This window comes from Eucyclogobius newberryi, unplaced genomic scaffold (assembly GCF_026437365.1).
Source record: "Eucyclogobius newberryi isolate DKJ021-1_F unplaced genomic scaffold, fEucNew1.0.hap1 SCAF_2, whole genome shotgun sequence".
Classification (NCBI taxonomy): domain Eukaryota; kingdom Metazoa; phylum Chordata; class Actinopteri; order Gobiiformes; family Gobiidae; genus Eucyclogobius; species Eucyclogobius newberryi.
In genome coordinates, this window is record NW_027315834.1 from 26406665 (window position 1) to 26434453 (window position 27789).

General features: G+C 41.5%; 1 protein-coding gene across 1 annotated transcript in view; it reads left to right on the top strand.

Annotated features, from left to right (window-relative positions):
• The window catches only part of mdfic (MyoD family inhibitor domain containing), a 43956-nt gene extending 28633 nt beyond the window's left edge, over positions 1–15323 (top strand). Inside the window, exons 4-5 of the mRNA XM_072454850.1 lie at positions 3802–4173; positions 11997–15323. Of these exons, the coding sequence (XP_072310951.1) occupies positions 3802–4173; positions 11997–12247 (623 nt within the window). The 3' untranslated portion in view covers positions 12248–15323. The remainder of the gene's footprint in view (positions 1–3801; positions 4174–11996) is intronic.
• Positions 15324–27789: the final 12466 nt, after the last annotated feature.

The window sequence follows — 27789 nt, forward strand, 5'->3', positions numbered from 1 at the left end:
TGTGGAAGCAAGTATCATAGCGAGGATAGTTCATGAACTTGTACTGTATAAAGGGGCGGTGACTAACGGTTATTTTAGTAGTACATTTAAATACATTATCAACCAAATAAAGGCTGATTTTAGTGACTTAAGGCATCTGAATAGGGAATATGTACGACTTAAGTGTATTATTGATGAAAAAAAGAAGAATTTACCGTATTTTCCGGACTATATGTCGCACTATAAGTATATAAGTATAAGTCGCACCCCGGCCAAAACAATGAAAATAGTCCGGAAAATACGGTGTTCTTTGATTGTTATTTTGATTCAATAATGTCACTGTTATTTAGTATTAAAGTATTTTAGAGTCTGCATTGTACAAATAACAATTAATTTGTATTTTTTTGTATTAAGGGGTGGGCAATATATCAAAATGTAGATACATTTGAATATCTTTTTTATTTTTTTATTTTTTAAGAGCTGATTAAAAAATAACAATTGAAAAAGTGATCTTGTAAACTTTCAAATAAGCATATAAGGGGATATTTCTGCACTTTTGTGATTTATTTCACAGACTATTCCCATTTGTCTATTAATCAAACCTCAACTAATACATTTAAAGACATATTTTAACACATTTCTGTCTGAATATCATTTTAAAAAACTCAAGATTCAGAATTTTTGTCAATTTTTCCCACCACTTTTACAATGATTAGTATTAGTATTTTATTGTTGACTGGTCACGACTAATCGCTGCGGCCCTTGTTTACTTTATATATTGTACAACCCCATTTGCCGGGATGATATAGTTTATAGATCTCCTTGTTAGTCGATGTCAGTCCCACCACACACGCTCATGGCGCGGCGTTTGTTTTTAAAGCTTAATCCAGGTCTGCTTTTAAATCACAGCATAATGAATTCGATCCGGTGGCGCCGCGTCTAATTCAAATGCCACGGCGCTCTGATCTCTTAAGTCTATATTTGTTTATCGAAGCCGCGTGCAGAAGAGTGAATGAAGAGAAGTGAGGGCTGCTGTGTTTTTAATTGCTTTGTTTTAGATCCTGGTCCACGTCGGGCGATCTCCCGGGGCGATGGGCTGAGAAAGACCCCCCGCACTAGCCCCCCGCTCCTCTCAGTTTCCTTGCGTTTGTTGTTTGAGCATCGACACACAGAAACTTAAAGCTTTTTCAGTTGTTTTTGCTAGTAATTCATGTATTTTTTAATTTTAGCAATTTTTCCAATGGACAATGGGCTGTATTAGAAAGGGCAGTTGGTAGAGTGCACTGAGGATGACGATTAAAGAGGGACAATTAGCAAACTGTCTCCTTGGCCATGATGCTGGAAAAAAAAAACCTTAGGTCATTTTATGTGGATTGTGGAAAAGAATGAAAATTATTACTATTGTCAGTAAAAAGTAAAAAAAAAAGACATTCTGCAATTTGGTTTTATACAGATAATGTTCAGAACTAGGCGACTTTCGATGGATTCTCTGCTAGTTTATTGTCGAAAAAGGTTGTATTTTTTAACTATTTATATCAATACTGTATTTGATATTAAGTAGGGATGGGTTATGTATTGATTCCAGTAACGGGTGATACCGGAAGATCAATATTTGAATAGATGAGCAATGAGGTTAAAGTAGGGTGACCAGGCATCTCTTTTTACCCGGGACAGTCCCAGTTTTGAGCCCTGTGTCCCATGTCCCAGCAGATGTATCCAAAACCATTGATGTGTCCCAGTTTTATACAAGACATGTTCCAGTTGTCCCAGTTTTTGACCACTTTGAGACCCACCAACAGTAAAGAATGGAATATATTGTTGTTTCTTTAGCCAAAATAAAGAAATCTGGCTTTAGAATAACAAAAAAACACTCATTTCCACTGATTGAAGACTCTCAGATTACAATATACTGTAACGTACATAATGACCTGCACTTTTTACAATTTTACCAGTGTGTCGCCCAGTTTTGAAACATGAAAACAGAACTTTAAACATTAATTTTAAACACTTTACAGCTCCACATGTATTCCTCACTTTCCTAATGCATTCCCAGCCTCCTAAATATTGACCACGATATAGTTTATCAGCACTTTTCACAAGCCCAGATTGAGTTTTTCCATCGCGGGTAAAGCTAACAAACGTTAGCATGCTAATGCCGCAATTCCTGCTTCTCAGAGAATAAAACCCTTTAAATGTAGATGCAGAGAAAGCACTCTGGTCTCATTTTCACCCATATAGATGCTTTAACAATGCATCTGTACCGGGGCAAAACTGATTTGACTTTATTACATGCACAAACTACTTCTGTTTTTTTTTCGGCCAATGGGCTTTATCGGACGGGACAGCTGAGCGTAAAAAAGGGATGAAAGATGCAGGATATTTGTAAATTGAGCCGGGATTCGAACTCTGTCGCGGGTGATGCCGCCGTAACCACTAGACCACCGGGCAGCACAAACTAGTTCTGTTTTTCAGAAAAAGAGTAAAAATCAAGTACAGCGCCTTTAACAGTGCCTGTCTGCATACACGATCACGGCAAAAATAATGAATCCCAGTTTTACTAAAGTGAAAAGTCCATTTGTGAGCTTTACTTTCATTTAAGGTAGATGTGTGGGCCTTGCTAAGGATTTTAAAAGCTTTTATATCGGAAAGTATCGGTTATCATACAGGGAAGCATGGAATAATGGATACCAGCATCATCTAAAAAAATCGGACCGTGCCAAATATCAAGACTTTTGGATCAACCATGTCGAACCTCTTGGTCGTGACAAACTAGTTTCCATAGTTTACTTACACTTACACAAACCACATCAAAATCGGGACTAAAGCAGAACCAAACCTGAACTGCACCAGGACCAAAACATCAGCGCTAAACCGGGATCAAAGCAGGACCACACCAAGACAACTGAGCAGCTTTTGACTCCATTTTCTACTGATTACACCTTTCTTTGTTCTTTATAATAGCCTTCCAAAAACCACGTCAGTACTCTTCTAACTCCTCGGTACATTTATCAAGCTTTCCCCATCTGTTTAACGTATGTATATATATATATATATATATATATATATATATATATATATATATATATATATATATATATATATATATATATATATATATATATATATATATAAAAATATGTATTGCAAAAGTATGCCGAATAGCTACGGTTAACAGAGTCAGACTTTAAAAAGAATGAATAATTCAAATCTAAAGGTTGCTCATGCAGTGGCGGCGCTTGCAGGAGCCGGGGCTGTGATCTGGAGTGAAGGTAATGTCGGGGAGTCCCAGTAGAGCTGAATTTGCAGGTGCTCGTCTCGGGGAAATGCCACCTCCTTTTCCTCACTCACTTCTCCCTTATCAGACAGGTCGCTGCTGTCTCCGAGCGTCTGTGGCTGTCAAAAAGACTAGTTCGGGCCATCTCCGAGCTTCAACAGAGGAGAAGATCATTACGGCGGCAGACAGCAGCGGTTTTGTATGTGCACACTATCACAGGATCCACTTCTCTCTTCTCTCTGCATTAATCTGCCGTTCCCCGGTTCTTAACTCACCTCCGTCGCTCGCGCCTTTTCCACAAACGCGACTGCCGCCTACGGGGTCGGATTTCTTGTTTCTCTCGTCTCAGTGCGTTCAGTCGTTCCCCCGATTGAAACGTTCGCCGCGTAATCGATATTCGTGACGAGACAGGATTTGCTGAGGATGATTTTGTTTCCAGGTTCACTTTGTGCGAACAGAGCGCCGACTTACACGTGTGGAGTGACGGCGAAGGCGCAGACGAAAGTTTAAAAGTCTAAAAAAAGTAAACGGTTTTCTTTCTTTCGCAGCTCAGCCTCGATCCGACTCCCAGCCGTCGACGGGAGCCGCTCAGAGAGATGAGAGCGGGGACAACACGACCGCCTTGAGCAACGGCAACAGGGTCCACGCCGGGGTCCACTCTGGGGTCCACGCCGGGGCGGGGGGCGGGCGTCCGTGCAACTGCGGCAACGACGTCGGGCGGAACGGCAAGGCGTCGGGGCCCCGGACGGCGATGGTCCACTCCTCGACCATGACGGAGCAGCCCCGGCCCGCCACCTCCTCCGGGTCCGTGTCCCAAAAGATGCAGAGGAAGCTCCGGTCCAGCCTGTCGGTCAACAGTGACAGCAGCCGCCGCAGTAAGGGCAGTTCCACCAGCTCGACCAAGCCGCCTCTGCCCGAAGGTACGCCAGGGCACAGTACAGCCGGAGACACATACAAGCAGAAAAACAAGCACACAAACCAGCAATGGACATAAAAACAAGACAGTAAAAGTACCAAGAAACATTTTGGCGCTGCGAAATAAGCAAACGAAACAAGAAGCACGTTCACCCTGCCCAACATTGTCCACATTATTGAATCCTTCCACTCTTTCAAAATGGGCCCTGCAGGCACAGTTTGTAACTTGAGCAGGTCACATGGTAACCGGCCTTGCATAAAGTCCAGCACTTTCCGCTAAATCGGAGAAACCAAATGCTAGTCCCACAGAGCAGTGCTTTTCAATCGTTCTTGAGCATTCACAGAGCACGTTTAGTGTTGAAAAGATTACGCAGCGAGCCAGCTGCTAAAATGTGACCTGTCTTTTGGGCAAACGTGTATTTATACAGGGGAAAACAGTAAAGCAGGCATGTCCAAACTGCGGCCCTGGGGCCAATTTTTGTTGGCCCTCTACTTCCTGCCAAGTTGGTCCAAACAGTACTTTTTACTGTAAAATTTGAAAAAAATTCTTGATGTTGTACCAACCTAATATTCATGTTCCGAGTATTATTAAAAGGTGTGGAGGTGCATTGAAACTATGTCAAATGCAAAATTTCCATTGATTCACTTTGTCCTTCAACAAATTTGACAAAGTTGGGTTGTTTGTGGCCCCTGCTCTGTGTAAGTTTCAAAATGTGTCCCTCTGTGAAAAATGTTTGGACACCCCTGCAGTAAAGAGTCGTGCTCCCGGTAACACAAGGGTTATGACACAATTACAGTGTCGAATAAATACAATCAAACACAAACAATCACATCAAGCCATGTACATTTGTCAATTAATACGGTTTTCAAAAGACATTTGAAATGATCAACAGAAGGAAGTTTGCAAAGTTCAACAATACTTTGCATGTTTTTCCACCTGTATGGATAAAATGAAAAGTTAATTTGACCTAATTGTGTCTAGAATAAAGTGCAGAACTGTATTTTTCCACGTGTTTCCTGCCAAACAGGCTGAAACTCAACACCTGGGCGCACATAAAAGCACCTGTGGCACTTTGACCTGTCCAGCATGGATCATTCCTGTTTGTTAGTCACGACACTGACATCTGCATAGAAGGCTTATTATAGTCTGACACTTTGTACGAAGCTCTGGAATTGAAAAGCAATTTAGAAACCATATAGCTCTTTCTCCAAAATCATGCATTTCATTTGTAGCATATTGATAATACAAGCCCACCTTCTCTCACCTTTTAATGACGAGAGAGCGCGACCTCTCGTTTTCATCGTTCCTGTCAGGCGTCCGGCATCTCGCGCGGCTCCCGGGGCTTTTATTTGCCTTAACAACAAGTCAAATGGAGTGTTTGCGATGCAGGGAGGCCGTCACATTGTCAGGTGCGAGGCCGTTGGCGAGTCCAGTAATGAAGGTGGTCGGCCGGGCTCTCTGCATTCAGGAGATAGGTGTGACCATCTAACGAGTCCGCCGAGCACAGGGGGCCCATTAAAAGTCCTGTTGGGCCCCTGAGTGCCCCTCACACCTCCGCGGGCCCTCTCTGACGTGCTTACATCCCGTCAGTATCATTAACGCCGCCTCGGCATCTGTTTTGGCGGAGATGCCTGCGATGATCTGTTGTTCGTTCCTGGTGATACTTCAGAGAGTCTGTTTTTGCTTCTCATTCTTAGTGAAAATGTGGCGCGCTACGTTGCTATACGTAAAGCTTAACTCGAGTTTGAAATATGCACGTCGAGCTGTACGCAAAAAAAAACAGAGTGGCCGCGCTAATATTCCAGACACGTTGTTTGCGACGTCTTAATTCGTAAAGAACAGAGGAAGCGAGAGTGCAAAAACAACTGCTCAACAAGTCCCTCTCATTACGGCTTTTGTCTTCCTATTTGCAGACAGCACCTCTCCAAATCAATATGTTCACTCTCAACTGTTTATTTCCCCCCGGAAAACAGGCAAGCTGTTGTGTTTGAATGTTTACATGGATTAACATAATCTGTTTGCCTGTGAAATTAGCCTCCTAAACAGCCCCTGAACACTGGAAATAAAAGGCATAAGCTAGCAGGGGTTAGCTCAGGGGACTGGGCCGATCCCTGTGTTTCTTGGCACACGCTGCTGGCACCAGAGCCAGGCTGTGATAACACCCGGCTGCTTTGTTTTAATTGTGTGTAATCACATTCAGCCGCGACGTAAACTACAGAGCAAATACACAATTATCCTTCTCTAATAATGAACTTGGCGCTTCTGGCTTGAGTTTCTCCTCGTTGATTATGCGGCGCTCTGACGGTGCATGGAGTGGACCTCACTGCAGTCCACTGACCAGACTCTGTATGCGCCCTGACCACTTCCTTGGCCACCAAGGCTTTGCCTGATCAATCTCTCTGTGCGTTGATGTCTAGCTGTCTTGCACTTCCTCTTCTCTTTGTGAGTTTGACTGTTTTGCACAGCTTGCTGCTCTGAGGCCCATCCAGCTTGTTTTGTGTCATGCTGCTCTCTTTTTTTGATGTTAGCTTTCCAGATGTCTCAAACTATTTCCTCAGAGGCGCCGGACTGTTTTTGGCCCTGGATATTGTGGACTTCATAGTGGCGCTGACATTAAACAGCAGCAGTGTCAGCCGCTCGCCTGTCTGCTGCTTGGATTCACCCTGTCTCTCCTTCTGTACATCTGTCCGTCCGCTGCTCTCTGTTTTCCTGAAGATGTGCCTGGTGTCCATCTCTCTTGTGTACAGTGTACTGCCCCCCCGCTCCTCTCCTTCTCTCTCTCGGCTTCTCTAAGATCCACTGTAATCACTGGTGTTGAATTATACATCCAAGTGAATAGCAGAGCCGGCCAGCTGCTGTTTAATGCCTATGGTCTGTGTTTAGATGGTGTTGGCAGCCGACTGTAACATTGTGAATGCTGCCATGGCTATGCCCTCTGGGCCCTCAAAGTTTGTTATTCTGAACTTTGAGGTTTTGTGCTCGGAGCTGCCGGGGCACTGTTCATTATTCCCATTGGCATTTTGTAGACGTTCAGATGGCGGTATACACAGCAGAAACAGAGTGAAGTTTTTCGCCATCTTGAAACATCTCCTAATGCAGGGTCAGTGTGATCTGACTGAGATGCTGAGGAAGTGGGATTCATTGTAATGCATCCCCCGTCACCGGCGTTACGGCCTCCGATAAGGATAATAAGATGCATTCAAACTTGAGGCAGGAGGCGCACACTGTAGCTCGTTTCATGTTCCATATCTATCTTGTTTGTATCACAGGCAGCGAGTGCTTCTGGTCAGCGCCGCAGCCCTGAGCATTGAAGAAGCAGCGGAGAAAAAAAAAGTGCTCTACTTTGATTAATCAAACATGAGCATCCTGCGGTCGTCGGCCCGCTTTAGCACGCCGTCCTCCAGCTCGCCTCCTTCACTTTCCCTCCAACCCAATCAGTAACAGCCCCGTCTGACAGCTCCAGATGGGCTGATGAAAGTTATGCAAATGCTCCCTGTTTGTAATGCTATTTTTCTGCATCCGTCCACGCCGTGTTTTTCACGCGCAGACCAGTGGCAGGAACTTGGAGAGGATTAAAGGAGACGCGCTGGCTCCAAGAGAGAGGCTCAGGATCGAGTTAACCAGCGCTTTCGTGTCTGAGATTTGCCAATACGACTACGGCTATTCGAATTGTGATTTCAGTTTCATTGTGATTCATCTTCAGCGCGCACAGTGTAACTTTTAATATTTTCACATCAAACTTGTCGGTTTCCATGGAGACAAGCACGTCTCCAGGCCGAGTTACGGGTCAGGTTTGCGTAGAGGCGAGCCCACTCACAGTCACACAGTTTGAATACATGGTTTTGCTGCGATATCAACGTTATTGGAATATTTGAACATATTTTGTGACTATTCATTCTTTCAGTTTTATCGTGTCAAAAATGTCCATGTCTGAATGTATTAGTCTAACTGCAAAATATAAACTTAACCAAAACAGAGGCTAAATCAAGGCTAATTTGTACTGATTAAGAAAAATGAACAATTTTCATTTGCATCTGTCAGACTGAACTTCTTGGTGTTATTGTAATATTACGATCTGTACTTTCGCTTAATATTGTGCTCCCTGTTTTTCAATGTATTTTTGAGCTTTAAAAGACATGTAAGTGAGTAAATGTAAGATATATAAGTTATAAGATAAGATAAGATCCTTTATTGTCCACACATGGGGAAATTTCATTGATACAACGCAGTAGATACAGAGGAAAAGGACACATAACAGATTATAGGAAGTTTAAAAAACACTCTTAATAGAAGAACTCTTATAAACAAAAACTCTTATAGACAAATCCTCCCATTTCCCAAAAAGGGATGGAAGGGAAAAATTAGGATGTCCGCCGGGATAACGTGACGATCTCCGGGTAAGACGATGGTTCTCAGCAGTTTCATGAGTTCCTCCTTTGTATAAACGCGAACCGGCGCCGTTACGTACGGCGGCGGTGGGGCCAGGGGGCGCGGTGGGGCTAGCTCGGACCTATCGCACATCACGACGACACAACGAAAAACACTCATTAAATATATTGTGGAACATTCCAGGCAAAGCAATAAGATCTCCATGGAGACAAGCAGGTGGCAAACCCCCCATCAGGGGGGTGCGACTTATACTTGATATTATTTGCTATTTTCACACTGACAACCACAAGAGGGCGCTCTAGGCTCTGAGCGACGCAGAAGAAGAATCTGCACTTCCTCTGGAGTTTGTGGAGTTGTTTAGAAGTGACACAGAGGAAGAAGAATTCAATGGATTTAGTGATTTGGGGTAAAACTGATGCTTTGGTAAACTTGTTAGCATGTTCTTTATGCTATAGTTATCTGAATAACTGTTAATATGTTACGTTAACATACCAGACACTTACCACAGTTCAGTCTGTGCGTCATGTAGCTGAAGGTGTTAGCGTTAGCATACGTACACCTATTCACCATGTTCTCTAATCTGTTATTATTTTAAACTGCATTTCAAGATTAAATGTTCTTGGTCCTGGATTTTATCAAATACATTTCCCCAAAAAATGCGACTTGTATATGTTTTTTTTCCCCTCTATTCTTTATTTTTTGGCTGATGCGACTTGTGTTTTCAGTCAAACTGTTTGGACAAAGCAAATTCACATTCCGTGCCGTGTCCCACAGACGGAGAGTGGGGAGGTCAGACGTTAATGTGCGGCGTGAGTCTCCGAAGTATTAAGCCCCCATTTGCCAGAGACACTGTCGGACTGCGTCTAATCATTTTAGTGCGATGGTGCCGGCAGTTTGCATGATAATGTCACAATTATTCAACATGCTGCTAATCACTGCAACAGGACAGGGATCAGCGCATTGAATGTCTCTCATTTCACTTTACCCCCCGCATGCACTCACCGCAACTGCCCTTTTTGTAGATAATTATATTTTAGAAACACTTCTGATGTTGTTTGTTTTTTGTGTACGGTATTCTTTTTGTAGTATTTTTTAATTCGATATAAATACAGATTATTATTATTATTATTAATATATTGTGATTTGTTCGGAGTTAAACAAATTTACTGTGTTTTTAGTGGATTCAATTTTATTACCGTATTTTCCGGACTATAAGCCGCACCTTTTTTCAGAGTTTTGGCCGGGGTGCGACTTGTACTTATATTTATACTTATATACTTATACTCCGAAGCGACTTATGATATTATTTTTCACACTTGCAACTGCATTTCATACTCCAGTGTGACTTATATATGTTTTTTTCTTCTCTGTTATGCATTTTTGGGCTGGTGCGACTTATACTCTGGTGCGACTTATAGGCGGGAAAATACGGTACTTAAATATCCCCTACGTTTTTTATTGTTTTATTATAATACACACAAAAACTAAATAAGACTAAACAGAACAGAACACATATGCACACAGAAATATGACAAAAACAAACAAAGTAGAACGTCAGTCTGTCACTTTTTGTCTTGTTTGTCCAAGTGTCTTTGTCCATTTTCAAATTCAGTGCAAAAGTTAGTCTTTTTATGAAATTATAAATGTTATTTCAGTCCAGTCCTTGAGCGTCGGCTCCGTCCTCTTCATCCATTTCCTTTTTTTTTTTTGCTGCAGCCAAAAGTACATCCTCAGGCATCTATCTTTTGTTTCCATTGCTTGAGTTTTACATCCAGTGTCTCTTTCATCTCAGCCCAGTACTTTTAATACTTTCAGAACACATGATAGTGATGAGCCACTTCACAGCCACAGATTCCAGATTCCAACAATTAGTACTTTCCTGTGAATAATGTGCACTTTAACATGATGTTATAAAATATATATGATATACTTTTCCAAATAATTCCTCCCAAATATGATTCTGTGGTCCTCTATTGGGATGTGCATGTATGTTCCCATTCTTCATCAGTTCTAATACAATTTCCAAAATGAGTAATGTATAGAATAGTATATTGTTAGCATTTTCTCCGACAAATATTGCAATTATGATTAGATTTGATTAGATTTGAAATACAAATTGTAAACAACTCCAGGAGCATTAACATTTGAGAGGACTGAAAAATGAACTCAAAACCCTGAAAAAGAGATTCTACTGGAGTGGGTCTTTCCTGTTACATAAAGGTCAATGAAAGTCACATGTCGAGATCACATGGATTTCAGAAGTGGAGGATTCCAAGTATATATATCCACAAAAATGAACGTCTCAATATATTTTGGATTATTGGCAGTAATTTAACATAATTTGAATGGACCATAAAATTACCACAAAAGTGCAGAAATATCACCTTATACCCTTTATTATGTTTCTGTCTCTTTTTGAGGTAATTTAGCACATCTCCAAAACAACTATTGTGATATTTTACAATATTGCAGTCTTTTTTATTTAATAATGGCACATACTTAAATTGTGATTTAAATAAAAAATCTCTATAAGTATGAATAATTTCGCTTTTATTGAGACTAACAAACAATAACGACATATATATATATATATATATATATGTATTTTTTTAATAATAAAAATATACATACAATCAATAATGGAAATAAAATCAATAATTGAAATAAAATCAATAATTGATATACAAATAAAATAAATAAAAAAATAAATAAAATAAAAAAATAAATAAAATAAATAAAATAAATAAAATAAATAAAATAAATAAAATAAATAAAATAAATAAAATAAATAAAATAAATAAAATAAATAATAATAAATAAAGGGGTGCACGGTGGCAAATGCGGTTAGCGCTCTTGCCTCCCAAGAAGGAGATCATGGGTTCGATTCCTGGACCAGACCAACATCACATGATCTCTCTGGGTGGAGTTTGCATGTTCTCCCCGTGTTACCGTGGGTTCTCTCCGGGTTCTCCGGCTTCCTCCCACCGTCCAAAGACATGTATGTGTCAGGCAAAATTGGTGACTCTAAATTGGCCCTAGTGAATGAATGTGAGAGTGAACTGTCTGTAATGTCTATGTCTCTGTGTTGGCCCTGCGACAAGTTGGCCACTGTCCAGGGTGTACCCCGCCTAAGGCCCGAAGTCACTGGGATAGGCTCCAGTCACCCGCGACCCCGAAAGGGAACAAGCGGTAGAAAATGGATGGATGGAAAATAAATAAAATAAATAAAATAAATAAAATAAATAAAATACAATAAAATAAATAAAATACAATAAAATAAATACATACAATACAATAAATACAACAACATAAAATGGGTAAATGGTGGTGAAGGATAGGGGTACTCTGAACTGTACCCCTATCCTATATTGTACATGGTAAATTGTAACAACTTCTTCTTTGGTGTTGTGAACGTCTGTGTTGTTGTTGTGTGTGCAGACTGCTGCGTGCACTGCATCCTGGCCTGCCTGTTCTGTGAGTTCCTGACCCTGTGTAACATGGTGGTGACTCAGGCGTCCTGCGGCACGTGCACCTCGGAGGCGTGCTGCTGCTGCTGCGCCGGCGACGAGCTGGGCGACGACTGTAACTGCCCCTGTGACATGGACTGTGGCATCATGGACGCCTGCTGCGAGTCGTCCGACTGCCTGGAGATCTGCATGGAGTGCTGCGGCATCTGTTTCCCCACATAGACTCTGGGGCAGGAGGCGGGACGGCGGGACAATGGAGAGAAGGGAAAAAGTGAAGAACGGTGCTGAAGTGACTGAAAACAATGTGGACGGACGATTTTGTGCTTCTCAAAATACACAAAACTAGAATACGTTTCCCATAATAATTAGGCCTGTCACTATAACACATTTTGAAGATATATCGAAGAAAGTTGTCATGAACGATAATATTGAAAATACTTGGGCGCTGTACCTCATTTTTACCTTCTTAAAAAGGAACTAGGTTTGTTTTTCACATTTTCAACTCTCTCCGCAGTCCACTTGTATTTCTATCATACTTAACGCATTCAGATAATCCAAATTATTCACAGCTTTTCATGTTAAACCTCACAACAACTAGCATGCTAACAGCACACTTCACTTCCTGCTAGGCGGAGAATAAAACAGTCTATAATTAATTCATTTTCACCCAAACAGATGCTGTTCCAATATATTTGCACTGTGGCAAAACAGATTTTAAATTATTACATGAAAAGAATTGCCACTGACACAATAAAAGCAGCATCAGTAACACTTACACAGAGTCATAGAAGTTACTTATTTGAACCTCTACAGCTCAAATGTGTTCCTGCTACAAAAGGAACCTGACGTTTTCTGCTATTGCAAACATATTCAAATGATTATTCCCTCTTTCACACACTGCCTGTTCAAAAAACCATCACCACAGAAAAAAGGGGAACACACTGTAATACTTTGCTGGACCTCCTTTAGCTTTGTAATCAAACATTCGCTGTGGCATAGTTTCAATAAGCTTCTGAAATATTCAAAGACTTATTTCCATCCAATGTGTCATTATTTCTCGCCCAGATGTGAGAGTGACCGCTGCACAAAGCCTTCTCCAGCTCCAAACACTCTCACCGGGGTTCAGATCTGTACTACATTAGCCTCTGCTTCTCCATGACCACGGGATTCGTCTTTCCACACGGTTGTTTCAGAAAGCCACTCACCGCATCAGTCGGGTTTAAATAACGTGTTGCGGCTGAAAGATCATCACCTGCAGCAGTTTTCCAGCAGAAGGAGGGTATTGAGAGAACTGTATTTACTTAGCTGAATCCACTTTTGTTTTGGTCCGGTATTGTATGTTGAACATCAAAGTAGTAGTTATACTGACATGCCTAATAATAATAATTCTAACTGTACTGGCCTACTCAAAGCCTCATCAAATACTCCCAACTACTCCCAATCAGAATGTTATTGACAATATGACCGATACCAAGATGTACGTGCGCAAAATGAACGGGAAATGAACCCACAACCTTCTGGTTAGTGGGTCTGCCTTCTGGAATATTGGAGCAGGAAGAACGTACGATGAGGTCAGCCTTCGAGCTCACGACTGAAGATTGTTTGGACGGTATATGTAGAGAGACGCCCGAATAAAGAGCATGTTTTCTGTTTATTTTGTGAAAAAACTTTACATTTTTAGATAAGTATGTTTAACAGGAAATCTAATTATATTGTATTCGTTTTTGTTTCGCATTTGCAAGTCTGATATGTACACGTAACATAGTCTACTCGCCCTTTTTTTTTCTTCTTCACTTTAATGGATCTTCACTCTCTTGGAAGATGCACAGAGTCAAAACTTTACAACACTGTAGGTTTCTGGAGCCGCCTGTCACATGTCCATTTATCAGCCAATTTAATTCAAATATTTATCAAGTAACAAAGTAACGAAAAGCTTAGATGTATGTATAGTGCTGTTTTTTTTTTTTCAATTTTTTCAATTTTATTTTCTCTAAGCACTGTATGTGACAAACAGAATCCATATGCAATAGAACACTTGTTGTCTTACTAAATCACTGTTATAGCACTGTAGAACAAACTTGTGAAATGTCAATCAGGGCAAAGTAGAAAAACGTCACAACTTTTTCTCGCATCACTTCATTGCAATTTTGTGTACAATTTTGGAATATTTGTTTTATTTTTTCGGGTAGTTTTACACAGTTGTCAGCCGTGTCGGACAGGAAGCAGGGTCGATCGACAGATGAAATGTACAATATGACTACCGTATTTTCCGGAGTATAAGTCGCACTGGAGTATAAGTCGCACCAGCCAAAAAAATGCATAATAGAGAAGAAAAAAACATGTATAAGTTGCACTGGAGTATGAAATGTAGTTGCAAGTGTGAAAATAACAAACAATATCACATATAAGTCGCTCCGGAGTATAAGTATATAAGTATAAATATAAGTATAAGTCGCACCCCGGCCAAAACTATGAAAAATGATGCGACCGGAAAATACGGTATAACTACAGTAGGAATCAACCAGGAACTTTGATATTTGAATCTAAAACTGAACATTTATGAATCTAAAACTGAACATTTATGAATCTAAAACTGGACATATATAAATCTAAAACTGGACATATATGAATCTAAAACTGGACATTTATGAATCTAAAACTGGACATATATGAATCTAAAACTGGACATTTATGAATCTAAAACTGGACATATATGAAAACATCTCACTCCAAGTCCGCTGTCAAACTGGAAAAAACGATAGACGCGTTAGTGATCGTTTTCTGAATAAACTCTCAGTCGTTTGTATCTATTATCGCGCCACCGAGAGTGTGATAGGAATTTAAAAAAACGTTGTGGTCAGTTGCTTCATAAGTGACTTTCGGGCATGACTCATGACTCAGAGGAATCAGAAAGTGTCACATTGTAATTTAGTTGTTTCCGGTCGAGTCTTGTGATCCTCTTTTTGGGAGTTTATTTTGAATACGAAACAGAACAAAGTGCCCCCCTTTATGCAGTACTGAAACACACGTCCGCTGTCGTGTACGTCTTTTATCAGGCCGAATACGAGATTGTTCTGAACACGGCAAACCTCATTTTCTGTTTATGGTGAACCGCTGTGTCACTGGTTCTAAAGGTTCAAGCAGATAATGTGAAGAGTTATCCAAAAGAACAATTATAGACGTTTCTACAGTTTATGACCTATAGTAAATATAATTATACAGACACTTGATTCTTCTTTATAGATTTAAAAAAAAAAAGTATGAAACATGTACATATTACAAAAAAAAAAATCTAAATAAATGAAAACAAAATTAAGTTACAAAAGTGTGTGTGTGATTTTTTTGTCTTGACATTTCCTGGTGATTTAAAAGTTGCATGAAATGATTTGTATCTTGACACCACTGTCCCACTCAATTTCAGAACAATGTATTTGGGCCTCAAAACCTCTGCCATGGACACAATAAATGGATACTTTTGGAACGTGCTTTTGGAAGCTGGGGGAAAAGACCATCACGGAGAAATGGATGACACAAACTGCGCCCACGTTTAAAGAACTGGACCGACATACGGAAAATGGATTTTTTTTAAATGAAAAATTCCATATAAACACAACTTCAATGAAAAATGTGAGGGAAAATGAACAGAAACTGGACTCTTATTCTGTACTTTGTGTCTTTCTTCTTCTTTGGATGCCTCATTTCCTAAATTCTTATATTTGAATTGTACCTAATTTGTTTCTCTCTGTTCTCGTCTTGTTTTTGTTGTTTTATGTCTTTATTTTTATATTGAAAAAAGTGAATAATGGGGAAGATTTTTTTATCTTTTTTTTTTTTTTTTTACCACATACACATTTATAAATAAGAAATCAACTACCAAAGACCCTCAGGGGCTCCTCAGGGTTCTTAGAAAATATGTCAAAACTAGATTGTGGGGATTTTGATGTGAATTGCTTCTCCACAGTATTTTATAATAATTGCTTGCAGCTTTATTAACCATGAGAAAATCTTGGTACACTAATTTGACTTGTATTTCACTAGCATGGACCACAACCCCAGCTACAATGCAAAGTGTTTTTTGGCAGGCAAGAAACATGAACAACACAAATGTACAGAAGTTGATGCCGTTTTGGGGCTGAAGGCTCCCGGGCCTCGATACCCCCATCTAGGAGATAAATTAGAATCATTAGAACAATTAAAAAGAGGGTGGGAGGGAGGGGCACGACGTCATGAACACAGGCGTATGTGATCCGGATGATTCAATAGTGTAGCCGCAGGAAGGGGCGTGGTCCTGCTCCCGAACTTAAAGGCGTAATGGACGATTTTTTGGCCCAAATCTGAGTCTCATTTCCTCGTGGCGTGGACAGCCGATTAGTCCTGCCATACACACACACGCCCCGATCCCGTACACACACACACCCCGATCCCCGTACACACACACACCCCGATCCCCGTACACACACACACCCCGATCCCCGCACACATACACCCCGATCCCCGTACACACACACACCCCGATCCCCGCACACACATCCCCCGATCCCTGTACACACACACACCCCGATCCCCGCACACACACCCCCCGATCCCCGTACACACACACACCCCGATCCCCGCACACACACACGCCCCGATCGCGGTACACGGTCCCTCTGGTCTGCCGTGTGTGGCCCCGCTGTTCACCTGCAGCACCATTATCCCGACACGAGTCTCACACCTCTGCTGTGAACCGGGGCCTCGGAGAGCACGGACCTCCCGCTGCTCGGTAACGGCGGTCTGACCTTCTGCCGACACCACCCCCTGTTAACCCCTCAATTAACCCCCGTACGCCCACCACCACCTCCGCTCTCCCCCGCCGCACCTATCTTTATTTCCTTTTATCATTTTCTGCCTGGATACACCCTGGGCACGGGAAATTACCATCTTATTTCGCTAATGCGTTTGGGAAAATATCACCCGTCCCGAAAAGTCTGTAATCACTGAGGAGTTGGACTTTTTTTTTATTTCTTACACTTTTCACTTTATTCCTTCAACATGTGCGCTTGGGAGGGTCGGGAATATTAAAATGCTCAGGTGGAGAGTGCGGTGACCTTTTCACAAAGTCGCCCACCTCTCCACTCGTCCAATCAGGCGCCCTCTGATCAGTCACTGTGCGGCGGATTGTAATGTCTCAATTAGGACGGCCTCATTGTTTCTGTTTGGCGCTCCTGTGATCTCAAGGTCATTTGTCTTTACCATATTTAAAACATGGTCAGGCTCCTCCCCTCGCATGGCCTTTCTGCGGGGAACATACTTTTGCGCTAGAGGCAGGGGAAAGTAGACCTGGCTTCAAGTTTTGTATCACATCTATAAGATAAGATAAGATAAGATAAGATAAGATATTCCTTTATTGTCCCACATGGGGAAATTTCATTGGTGCAACGCAGGTAGATACAGAGGTAGATACAGAAGAACAGATCACTTATAGGAAGTCTGAAAAACACTTTCAGTAGAAGATCTCCTATAAATAAATAAAAACTCCCATAGACAAATAAATAAATAAATACATAAATACCATTGCATGTGATCCCGACAGTAATTGCACATGAATATGTGTCACGACAGCACATAGATTGCACATGAATTGCACATGAATTCCAACAGCAATTGCACATACGACAGAATTGCACATCAGTATTAGGTTAGGTCAGTATTGCGACGGGATAACGTGACAATCTCCGGGTAAGACGACTGTTCTCCGCAGTTTCATGAGTTCCTCCTTTGTGGAAACGCGGTACGGCGCCGGCCGGGGGGCGGGGCCGGAGCCGGGGGACTCAGAGCCAAGACACATCGCCACGACACGACGAAAACACTCAATCCAGCCGAATAAAGTCAAAACAAGTTAATTTAAAGCGATTCCAGTGCGTGTCTCGATCGTTCGTGAAGTTCCTCTTTCATATAAACGTGTATATAAACGTGTACCGACGACACGCCGTACTTTAGCGCGGCCGGAGGGCGCGGGGAGGGGCTGGTGGGCTCGCTCGGAACTAGCTCACGTCACAACAACACAACGAACGCAACGAAAAACGCTCAAATCCAGCCGAAAAAAGTCAAAAACAGTTGAATTAAAAAACTATTCCAGCGCGTGTCCCTATCGTACAGTAAAATAGAAAAAATATACTAACTATATTTACAAAATATAGGAGATAAAGCACAATAAGTGTGAGAAAGAAGAGAGAGCGTTTACACCGGGCTGCCAGCTGTACCAGCGCCTTATGACGTAATATCAACACGTGTTTAGTAGAGAAATCAGCAGCAGTGATCAATTATTGTGGAAAACATTACACATTTGAATCGCAAAAATGTGAAGATGCTGTATGTTCCGGACTATAAGTCGCACCTTTTTTCATAGTATTGGCCGGGGTGCGACTTATACTGATATCTATACTTATATACTTATACTCCGGAGCGACTTATATGTGATATTATTTGTTATTTTTTCATTTGCAACCACATTTCATACTCCAGTGCGACTTATATATGTTTTTTCTTTTCTATTATGCATTTTTTGGCTGGTGCGACTTATACTCCGGAAAATACGGTATACTCATGAGCTAACCTGGCAGCATGTGTAGAACTGTGAAATTTGTTCTAGACATAAATCAATCAGGAAAGGCTCTCATTGATGACGTGGATTGTTTTAAGCATTGCAACAGCAGAAGAATAAAGTTTGTTAAATCCAGTTCAGAGAAAAGAAAATACATCTTTCCTGTCCACAAAGGCACTTTTCTTTGCACAGTTTTACCCAAATCACAATGCTGTTGATTGGTCCAGTCTCACACCACTATGATGGGCAGATTGACACAAAACATCAATATATCAATACTGACAGAGGTATCAAAATGTATCAATTATCGAGCAAAAATATTGATACCTAAAATTTCTCCCAACATTTTTCATATTGGCGTCGATATTGCAATATTCACGTTAGTATTACTGGGTATCAGATCAAATATCCAATAATATCCAATATTTGTCACTCTAAAAGCAGAAAAGGCAAGTCATTCATAGCTTCCTCATACAAACCCTCAACATGTGTATATGTTTTTTTAATATAATTACACTTGATTAACTTGTTTTCTTCCACTATCACAGTCTCTCTCTCTCTCTCCTCCTATTCATCCTGCGCAGTTTTAACAACAAATGAAATGGTTCGTGTGAAAAAGCAGATGGCAGCACATTATTGCCCGCGTTTCCGTCCCCTTCTGTTCACACTTCTGCTTGTTGTGTATTTAGTGGCCATAATACGACTAATTAAACAGGACAAGAAGGGGAGTCTGTAATGTGCAACCCTCTTTTATTCACCATCTGTTTATTTCATACATGTAACATCAATGCGGCTTTTGATCAGCAACGGGAAACGTGGCCAAACGAGCCCTCATCCGTCCATATACCCGCACACTGTGTAATAGCCGTCATTAGCGGGCTGTTAGCATGGAGGTGATTCACTTTGATACATTTCATATATTTAGAATAGTGTTTTAAATCATACACATAATTGCCTTCATTATGACATGTGCCAGATTGGATTGTCAACACGGTTCTGCTTATGGGTTTTAACGCAGCACGTCGAGACCGCCGTGGTGTCTTAACGATGTAATAGTCGAACGTAAAACAGAAAGTATGTCCAGATGTGTGTACAATGAATACATATATGCAATTATACACGGTGTGCATCATAATTAATGAAAGGTTCCTGAGAAAGATTGTTCGCAGAGTCCGTCAATCATTTTTAGACCATTTAATCAAGAAATCTTACTCCCTGAATATGTTTTCATGAGGGGAAATATTAAATTAGTACTAGTAACTGCACACTTTTGCAAATCATCTAGCGTTTTCAGTTCCAATACTGATGTTTTATGGTTTTGAGTATCTGCTAATTCCTGATCAATACAAAGATTGAAATTGTGCTCCTTAAAACGCAATAAACCTACAAGAAAACGTATACAAATGTGTTATGGAATATCATTTATTCTTCATGTAACTAGAAAATTTTGGATGAATAAAAGATCAAAGGTGAGACATTCTGGGCCAACCAGTGAATTATCTTATTACGTCACTTTGTAGGCCAAACAGGACATTGACTAAAACAATATTGTGGAATCGATACTAAGGACCACGCCCCAACAACTTCTTCTTCTTCTTCTTTGGTGTTTTATGGCAGTTGGTATTCATAGTGTTACATTACCGCCACCTACTGTAGTTGTACGTCTTCATAGTCTTTTTTTCCCCATCCAACCCTCTCTGCACGCGCCGACGTCGATGAAAGATGGATTAGAGTTGGCTGGGTAGAGACTCAGGATGGGGGCTCCGTCTCAGGTGATAAGTCCAGCCGATTGGGAACCTCCAAAGATGATTTGGAATGAGCAAGAATGATCTGGATCTCAGCGTAATAGCCCGGCTGAAAATGAAGATGTTAAACTGTGTTGCACGAGAGAAGAGGTGCTGAACAGTTGAGGACTCTCTGAAGAGCAGCTGGATCTAGAAGCTGTCCGCCCATTACTAGAAGAGAACTAGATCATTGCTGGTGGAGTTAATAGAGGTTTGAATGCGTTTGGGCGATGCGTTTTGAAGTACGGAGAGGGAAGTGCGATAGAGTTGACGATAAAACGAGTGCGATGATACAGTCACAAGTCAAAGAGATGGAGTTGAAGAGAATGAGGTAAAATCTGTTGACAAGGTTTGTAGCCAATGGGAACAAATAAGATGTAAGCGTGAGCTGAGGATTAGGTTTGTACGAACAATCATCGTAGTGGAGTTGCCTTGCCCCGGAGATTGAGAACGGAATCCTTATGTACTATTTGAAGTTCGAGTTGACGAATATTGTAATGTCGTCACTATGAGCGATGGATGAGAGAACTTAATGGTAAAACAGGGCTGAATGAGATTGAGAAGGGTAGTCTGATTCAAGATGGTTGCTGAAGATCAAAGAAGCAGAACGGGACGGTCGTCGAAGTTCGATACCGAGCGTCTGAGTATATGTAGTTCGGATGACGGATTGATAGAGGAGAGGCCGAGTCTAGAGAACTAACGGGATCTCCATCACTGATCTTCTAGAGGTGTTGTCGAATGAGTGCCTTCTGCCTAATCGATCCCCCAAAAGAATGTCTGGAATGATAGTGGGGTGTAATTCAAACGGACATAGAGGATGCATTAGAGTGTGAGCTCAAGGCTGCACAGAAGCGAGCTGTCTTCCCTTGAAAGCCTTGGACCAAGTGAAGGAACCACGTCAGTGAGGAGTTCACTGGTCACAGGAAAGAAGTTTAATAAGAAATGCTGTTGAATCTATTCTACTGTGTGCATTGACTTGAGAGGTGCACTAGAGCTAGACGAGAAGCCGAATCTTGGTCTGAAATCTAGAAGGACTTGCCCTGTAGGATGAAGAAAGAAAGACTGAGCACTCGAGGACTGTCTCTAGTGCGTACGGCAGCTGGAATCAGTTGGAAGCAGCTGGAGTGTGCTGAGCGGTCTTCAGTGCATCACTTGATGCATGAGGGATTGAGGAGCAGGCTGAGAGATGTCTCCTCTGAGAAAGAAACAGAAAAAAAAACTCACGGGAGTGATTAAATTGGCAGTTGGAGGAAGAACGATTTAGATTGTCGAGTTCAATGCGTCCTGATAGAAGATGAGACGTATGTCTGCACCTCTGAAAATGATTACAGAAGGGTTGAGAGCATGGATCTACTATATTATCTAGATAGGGTGTGGCTAGCCTCAACAAGTCACAAACAGCCCCAGTGGCCACTCCATTGGTACTGCAGCCAAAAAAACGTGCGACCCAGAAAGCTTTTTTTTCCATAGAGCGCAATTTAAGGATATACTGCTCGTGTTCGGCTGACAGGGACCTACAGCTGGCAAAAATGTCAGATATAGCAGTCAAGTAATTTTTTACCTATTTTTGGGTCATTAACTTTTCTCAGTTTAAAATTCTTCAGTTGTCTTTAAAACGCATTTTTAGCTGTTAGCTTTGGCTACGCTCTAGCGCGCTGCTCTGACCTAGCTCGTGTGCTGATTGGTCAGAGCGGTGACCAGACCAATCAGTGCGTGTAGGTAATGAACCTCATGTGTCAAACTATGGATCCATGGGTTTAATAACATAATAGATCATCGAACTAATGACCACAATGGACCTGAGGGCCATGGACCTGAGGACCATGGATCTGAGGGCCGTGGATCTGAGGGCTGTGGATCTGAGGGCCGTGGATCTGAGGGCCGTGGATCTGAGGGCCGTGGATCTGAGGGCCGTGGACTTGAGGGCCGTGGATCTATTACTCAGAAGTGTTGTCTGGAAATGTTTATACCTAAAACTGAAGAACATATGAAATGCTACGTAAGGAAAGCGGCGTGGGTGCCTCTGAGGCCGCTGCAGCAGAAAGAGGGGGAGAAGCGCGAGGAGGCCTGGGAACAGAGACTCTAATTGAAAACGTGATCCGCGTTCGAGAAAGCGCTCACTGACTGAGAGACAACCAGATGCTGGAACAGGCCTGTAAATATAAGATGAGATAAGATAAGCCTTTATTTGTCCCACAATGGGGAAATTCCAGTGTTGCAACACAAAGTAGGTACAGAAGTAAACAACAAAGAACAGATAACTTATAAAAAAAACACTCTTAATGGAAAAGCTCTTATAAAAACTCTTATAAAAATAATAATAATAACAATAGTAACACTCTTATTTACAGCCGTTATATGGATGGAGAATATTGCACCAATAGGATTGACATTATGTCAGAGTATTGCTCATGACAGTATTGCACATGAGATGGGGTGGTTTAACTTTAGCTCTTAGACCATATGGCGTTGCACTCCACCGTGGCGTCATGGGTTTGATTCCCGGCCTTGACACATTTGCCAAATGTCTACTAAAAGAAGCGGATGCCGCATGACGCATTTTTTTTGTAATGTGAACGAGCAAATAGGAAAATCAGATTCAAAAATATATCTGACAGCCTGACAACAGAAACAAGTACTTTAAAAGCAGTGGTATATTTTTGATAAAGAACACTTTTATAACATGTTTAAAAGCTCATAAAAGTACATTTTGCATAATATGTCCCCTTTAAAAATAAATAAGCTTATGTAAGATACGACCCGTTAGGAAAAGTTGTCTGCTGCATTTAACCCGTGCTCAAGACCTGGAGCTTTGAATGACTTTAGTTTATTATTCAACTTAGCAACTCTGACTCCAAGCACCTTTTTATTCAAGCGAGCGTATCGAACAAAGTTTAAAAGTTAACCTCAAGTGGCTGCACCCTCTTCAACGCAGCTCTTTATCCAACACTCCACCTCTCCATTTGTGTCAAAGTTTGAGGAGACATGACCTCCTTGTTTAGACTCTCGGCTCGACATTAAAATTAGATGAGCTGATCTTAGAGAGGAGCTGTGCCGGAGTTCAGCCCGTGTCACTTCCAATTAATCTGCCGAGGTAGTGGCCCCATTAGCCCTCGCGCACGCCGCCTGGTTTACAATGCAAATAGGGTCATTACCTGTGGAGCATAATTGACTTTGACAAGCGGCTGTAGACGCGGGCCTCCTTATTCTGCATTTTATTTGTTTACTTATTATTTCGCAAATAATTGATGAGCCGCCCGATGTCGCCGAGCATAAAAATTGCATTTAGTGTGACGAGCGGCAGAGGAGAAGTGTCTCGTAGAAAACATGATGAAAATATCAAGTTTTTTTTTAATACAATTTCAACACTCGCACACAATGAAATGTAAATGATTTCCGAGCGAAACATTTGTATTCTTTGTTCCGGCGTCGTCTTTGGGTAACGACGTGTGATCGTGCTCACACCTTAAATAATTAAAGACCCCCTTTTGCTAAAGCTTTGCTGCGGTACACGGGGCCCTCCGACTGTCTCTAATCTCGACGTTACCTTGAGGCATCACCGCGGCGATGGCAAGATACACTTAGCTCTTTAGCATCGCATCGCACCCCCCCTCCTCCGGAAGCGGGCAGAAGGCGAGGTTCAAAGTTTCACGAGAAGATGCTGTTGACAACGCGCGCCCGGGAGAACCTGACAACCCGATATGAAACGAGAAGACACATGTTTTCAAATCATTCCCTTTTTTTTTGTGTCGCCGCGCACCAAACTCCCGCTGTTCCGGGCTCAGATCCCGCTTGTTCTGATGTGACGGCAACTAAACTGTGCGTGTAAGTGAATATTTCTCTTCAGTCGTGCGTGTTGTTGTTTTTTTCCCATAGATGCCTTCACACCTTTTCAGAGATCTCGTGCAGTTTTTGGATTTCCCCAGAGCGGTGTCTGGGAGGCGGCAGAGGCGGAGTAAGGCCAGGGATGCCAGTTTATTTGCTTGTAGATGCAGCTTGTGCTATAAATGAGATGTCAGCGTTGTTACATGTCATTGGCGGATGTGAGCGTTGATGTTCTTTGTGTTGTTTCTTCTTAATGTTGCTTAAATGAACACGGTCTCTGCTGCCCTCCAGTCACTTTGATATGAGCTTTGACTGACAGCCGGTTTGGGAGGAACACAGTTTATGATATTAGTGTTTATGTTGAGCGTGGATAAAACAATGGCTGCGTGATTAGAAGTCCACTGGCGTCCTTTTGCACGCTTCGCCCAATAATATATAGCCCAAGTATTTGTTTACTAGATGCCAACTATGGACTTCAAGATGTTAGTGTCGCAATTATTGTGAGGAAAAACATCAAGATTCAACGATTATTCACGATTATTGAGACCGTGACCGAACAACAGCGAAATCTTTACAAAACAAAAACTTTCTGAAAAAACAAAATATATAAAATTGGCACCAAAAAAAGCTATTTAGGTCTATTTTTTGGATGAGAGATTGAACTTAAAATACATAATTTTGCCTCTAAAGTTGCCACGATTATTATTTTTTGGCTCTTACGATTATATTGTGATATACTCAAACAAAACGAATAATCGTGACATCCCTAATGCGAACATATATGGAGGGAAAGCTAACAGGAGGTACTGCTCTGTCTGAAACTCATGTTAGACGTAGGTTTGGGCAATGCTTGGACACAATCTGACCACAAAGAACTGACTTGGTTGACACTACAGGTGAGCGGATATGTGCATTTAGAATAAGACATTTCCAGGACTGACGTGCATAGGAATAGCTGCAACGTTCTGTACCATTCATTTTAATAAAACTAAATAAAAACATTCATTTTGATGTCTGTTGGTCGTTGTTGTCATCTAAATTCTTGTTCCATGTTTTTTTGTGGTGGGATAGTTTGGCGGCTAACAGGGTTAGCGTTATATCCTAAAGTATATGATGCTACCAGCTTTTAGAGTACAAGCGTTGGGTTCACAAACACCGCAGGAGTCTATGAAGACATAAGAGTGTAAACCAACAGTTTTCAAGCCTTTTTGTTGTTGAAAATCAAACGGCTAAGGAGCAGCAGGCGACTTCAGAGCAAAACAACCGAAGCAACCGAAGTATGCAAAGGAAACCCCGTGCAAAATCAACTCCGCCCAGTCTGGTAATTGAACGAGAAAAAGAGTGACGAATACTTGCAAAGTTTCTGGAGCATTTTGCAGCATAGCAATTGCCATTCCCTAATACATTTCCTGCATACTGTACGCACGTTGCAAAGCCTGTATTTTAAGTCAAAATGGTGATCACCCTCCCTAACCCCCTCCAAAAAAAAGGTCCAAGCAGCACACAAGGTCTTAATAACACCAGCCTCTGTGGCAAATCTCCGGGACTTAACTTTCCGCTTGGCTCCGCTTCTTCACGTTGAGTTAACATGAGTGACAGTCGGCGCCGTACACAAACACGCTCCTCCGCAACACAACACGAGATCAAACACCGAGCCATAAACCTTTTTTTTCTTCCTTCCCTCCAATTCAACTCGAGAAAAAAGCCAGAGTTTGTCTCTTTCCATCACACATAAACAATCATTGACGTAATTGTTTGTCGGCTCTGTTTACTCCGAGCTGTGTTCCATCGCAGGTCCTGTCTCGCGGTAACATACGCCGCACTTCTGAGACCATTACAAAGTGTTTATTTCCGTGTCGGTTTAGTTTAATTGTTTCACGCGCTACCGACGAACGCGTCCCGTCGAATGCCTGTTTACACGCCAGACAAAGCCGCGCAGATTAAAGCGCCGCGATATTGTTTTGTTCACGATCGCCGCGGGGAATAAGACGAGCGGAGAAAGTTAACAGGTGCGAGCCGGCAACATCGGCGCGCATCCGGAACGCTGAAGAAGACGGAAGTTTGTAAAGCGTAAATTAAACACGATGGGGTTGATGGTGTGACCGCGGCGCTGCTTCACACGTGCGATTAGCACGTTTGAGACGAGATGTTGTTGGTTTATTTTGTGATTCTATAGAAGATGCCAAGTTTGTGTTCAGCGGGAACTTCCGGTGCGTTAAGGATTGTTTGCAGCTCTAGCGAGATTTGCGTCACGATGCAGAAGTCGCTGAATAGCGGGCAGTCTCATCTCCATTTCAGGCTATACTGTTCTGTCTAATAAGATTGTTATTTTTATTAAGAATTCCCTGTTTTTTATTATTATACTTCCGTGCCTAATCTGTTTCTGTACCTTTCTCCATTGTGGGACAAATAAAGGTTATCTTATCTTAAAGGAATAATAGAGGATTGTTGAGAACTCAAAGAGACTGTTTGTCCCTTTTTTTAAAAATGCGCATGCGTGCACTCACCTCCCACCCTCCTGTTGTTTCCAAGAGGCCGCCCACCATCAAACCTCAGCCTCGCCGCTACACATGCGTTTGTTTATTAGCGCGACGGATTGGTAACCACAGATTTCCGTCTCTTCTGAGCTTGAACTCAGTCTTTCTCTGTCGTCATTTTGTACTGTGCACTGAAGGAATTCACAAAACACACGCATCAACCACACATGTGCAGCCAGGGAAACGTGCTGCTATCCTGGGAACGAGGCTGCAGGTGTGCAATAGAACGCAGGGAATAATTGACATGTGGGAGAACTACTTGGCTGTCCACGCCACGAAGAAATGAGACTCAGATTGCGCTTTTGAGTTTTAGTTTTTATTATCTTTGTAGATACTCTTTTAAGCCATCAATAATGATACGTATTTTGTTGATTTTATGTTGCAGCGTCAGAAGTTGTGTGTTGGTTGTATGCAAATGTTAAAATACACATTGTGTACTCCAGTTAGCATATGTGGAATGTACAAGGAACACCGAGTCCATCGATTATTTATTTCTTATAATCAACATACCATTTGTTAATCTTGTAATTGTATAGTTTTGTACATCATTATTGTTTGTATTTTAGCATTGTTGTTTTAATCTGTGAACCGCCTTGTGACTTTTTCACTGTGAAAGGCAAATAACATTGACTTAGTTACTCACTTACTTGTACCGTATTTTGCAGAGTATAAGTAGCACCAGCCAAAAAATTCATAATAGAGAAAAAAAAATATATATAAGTCGCACTGGAGAATAAATACTTTTTTTGGGGGGAAATTTTTTTGAAAAAATCCAAGACCAAGAACAGACATTTAATTTTGGAATGCATTTTAAAATAATAATAGATTAGAGAACATGGTGAATAGGTGTACGTATGCTAACGCTAACACCTTCAGCTACATGAGGCACAGACAGAACTGTGGTAAGTGTCTGGTATGTTAACGTAACATATTAACAGTTATTCAGATAACTATAGCATAAAGAACATGCTAACAAGTTTACCAAAGCATCAGTATTACCCCAAATCACTAAATCCATTGAATTCTTCTTCCTCT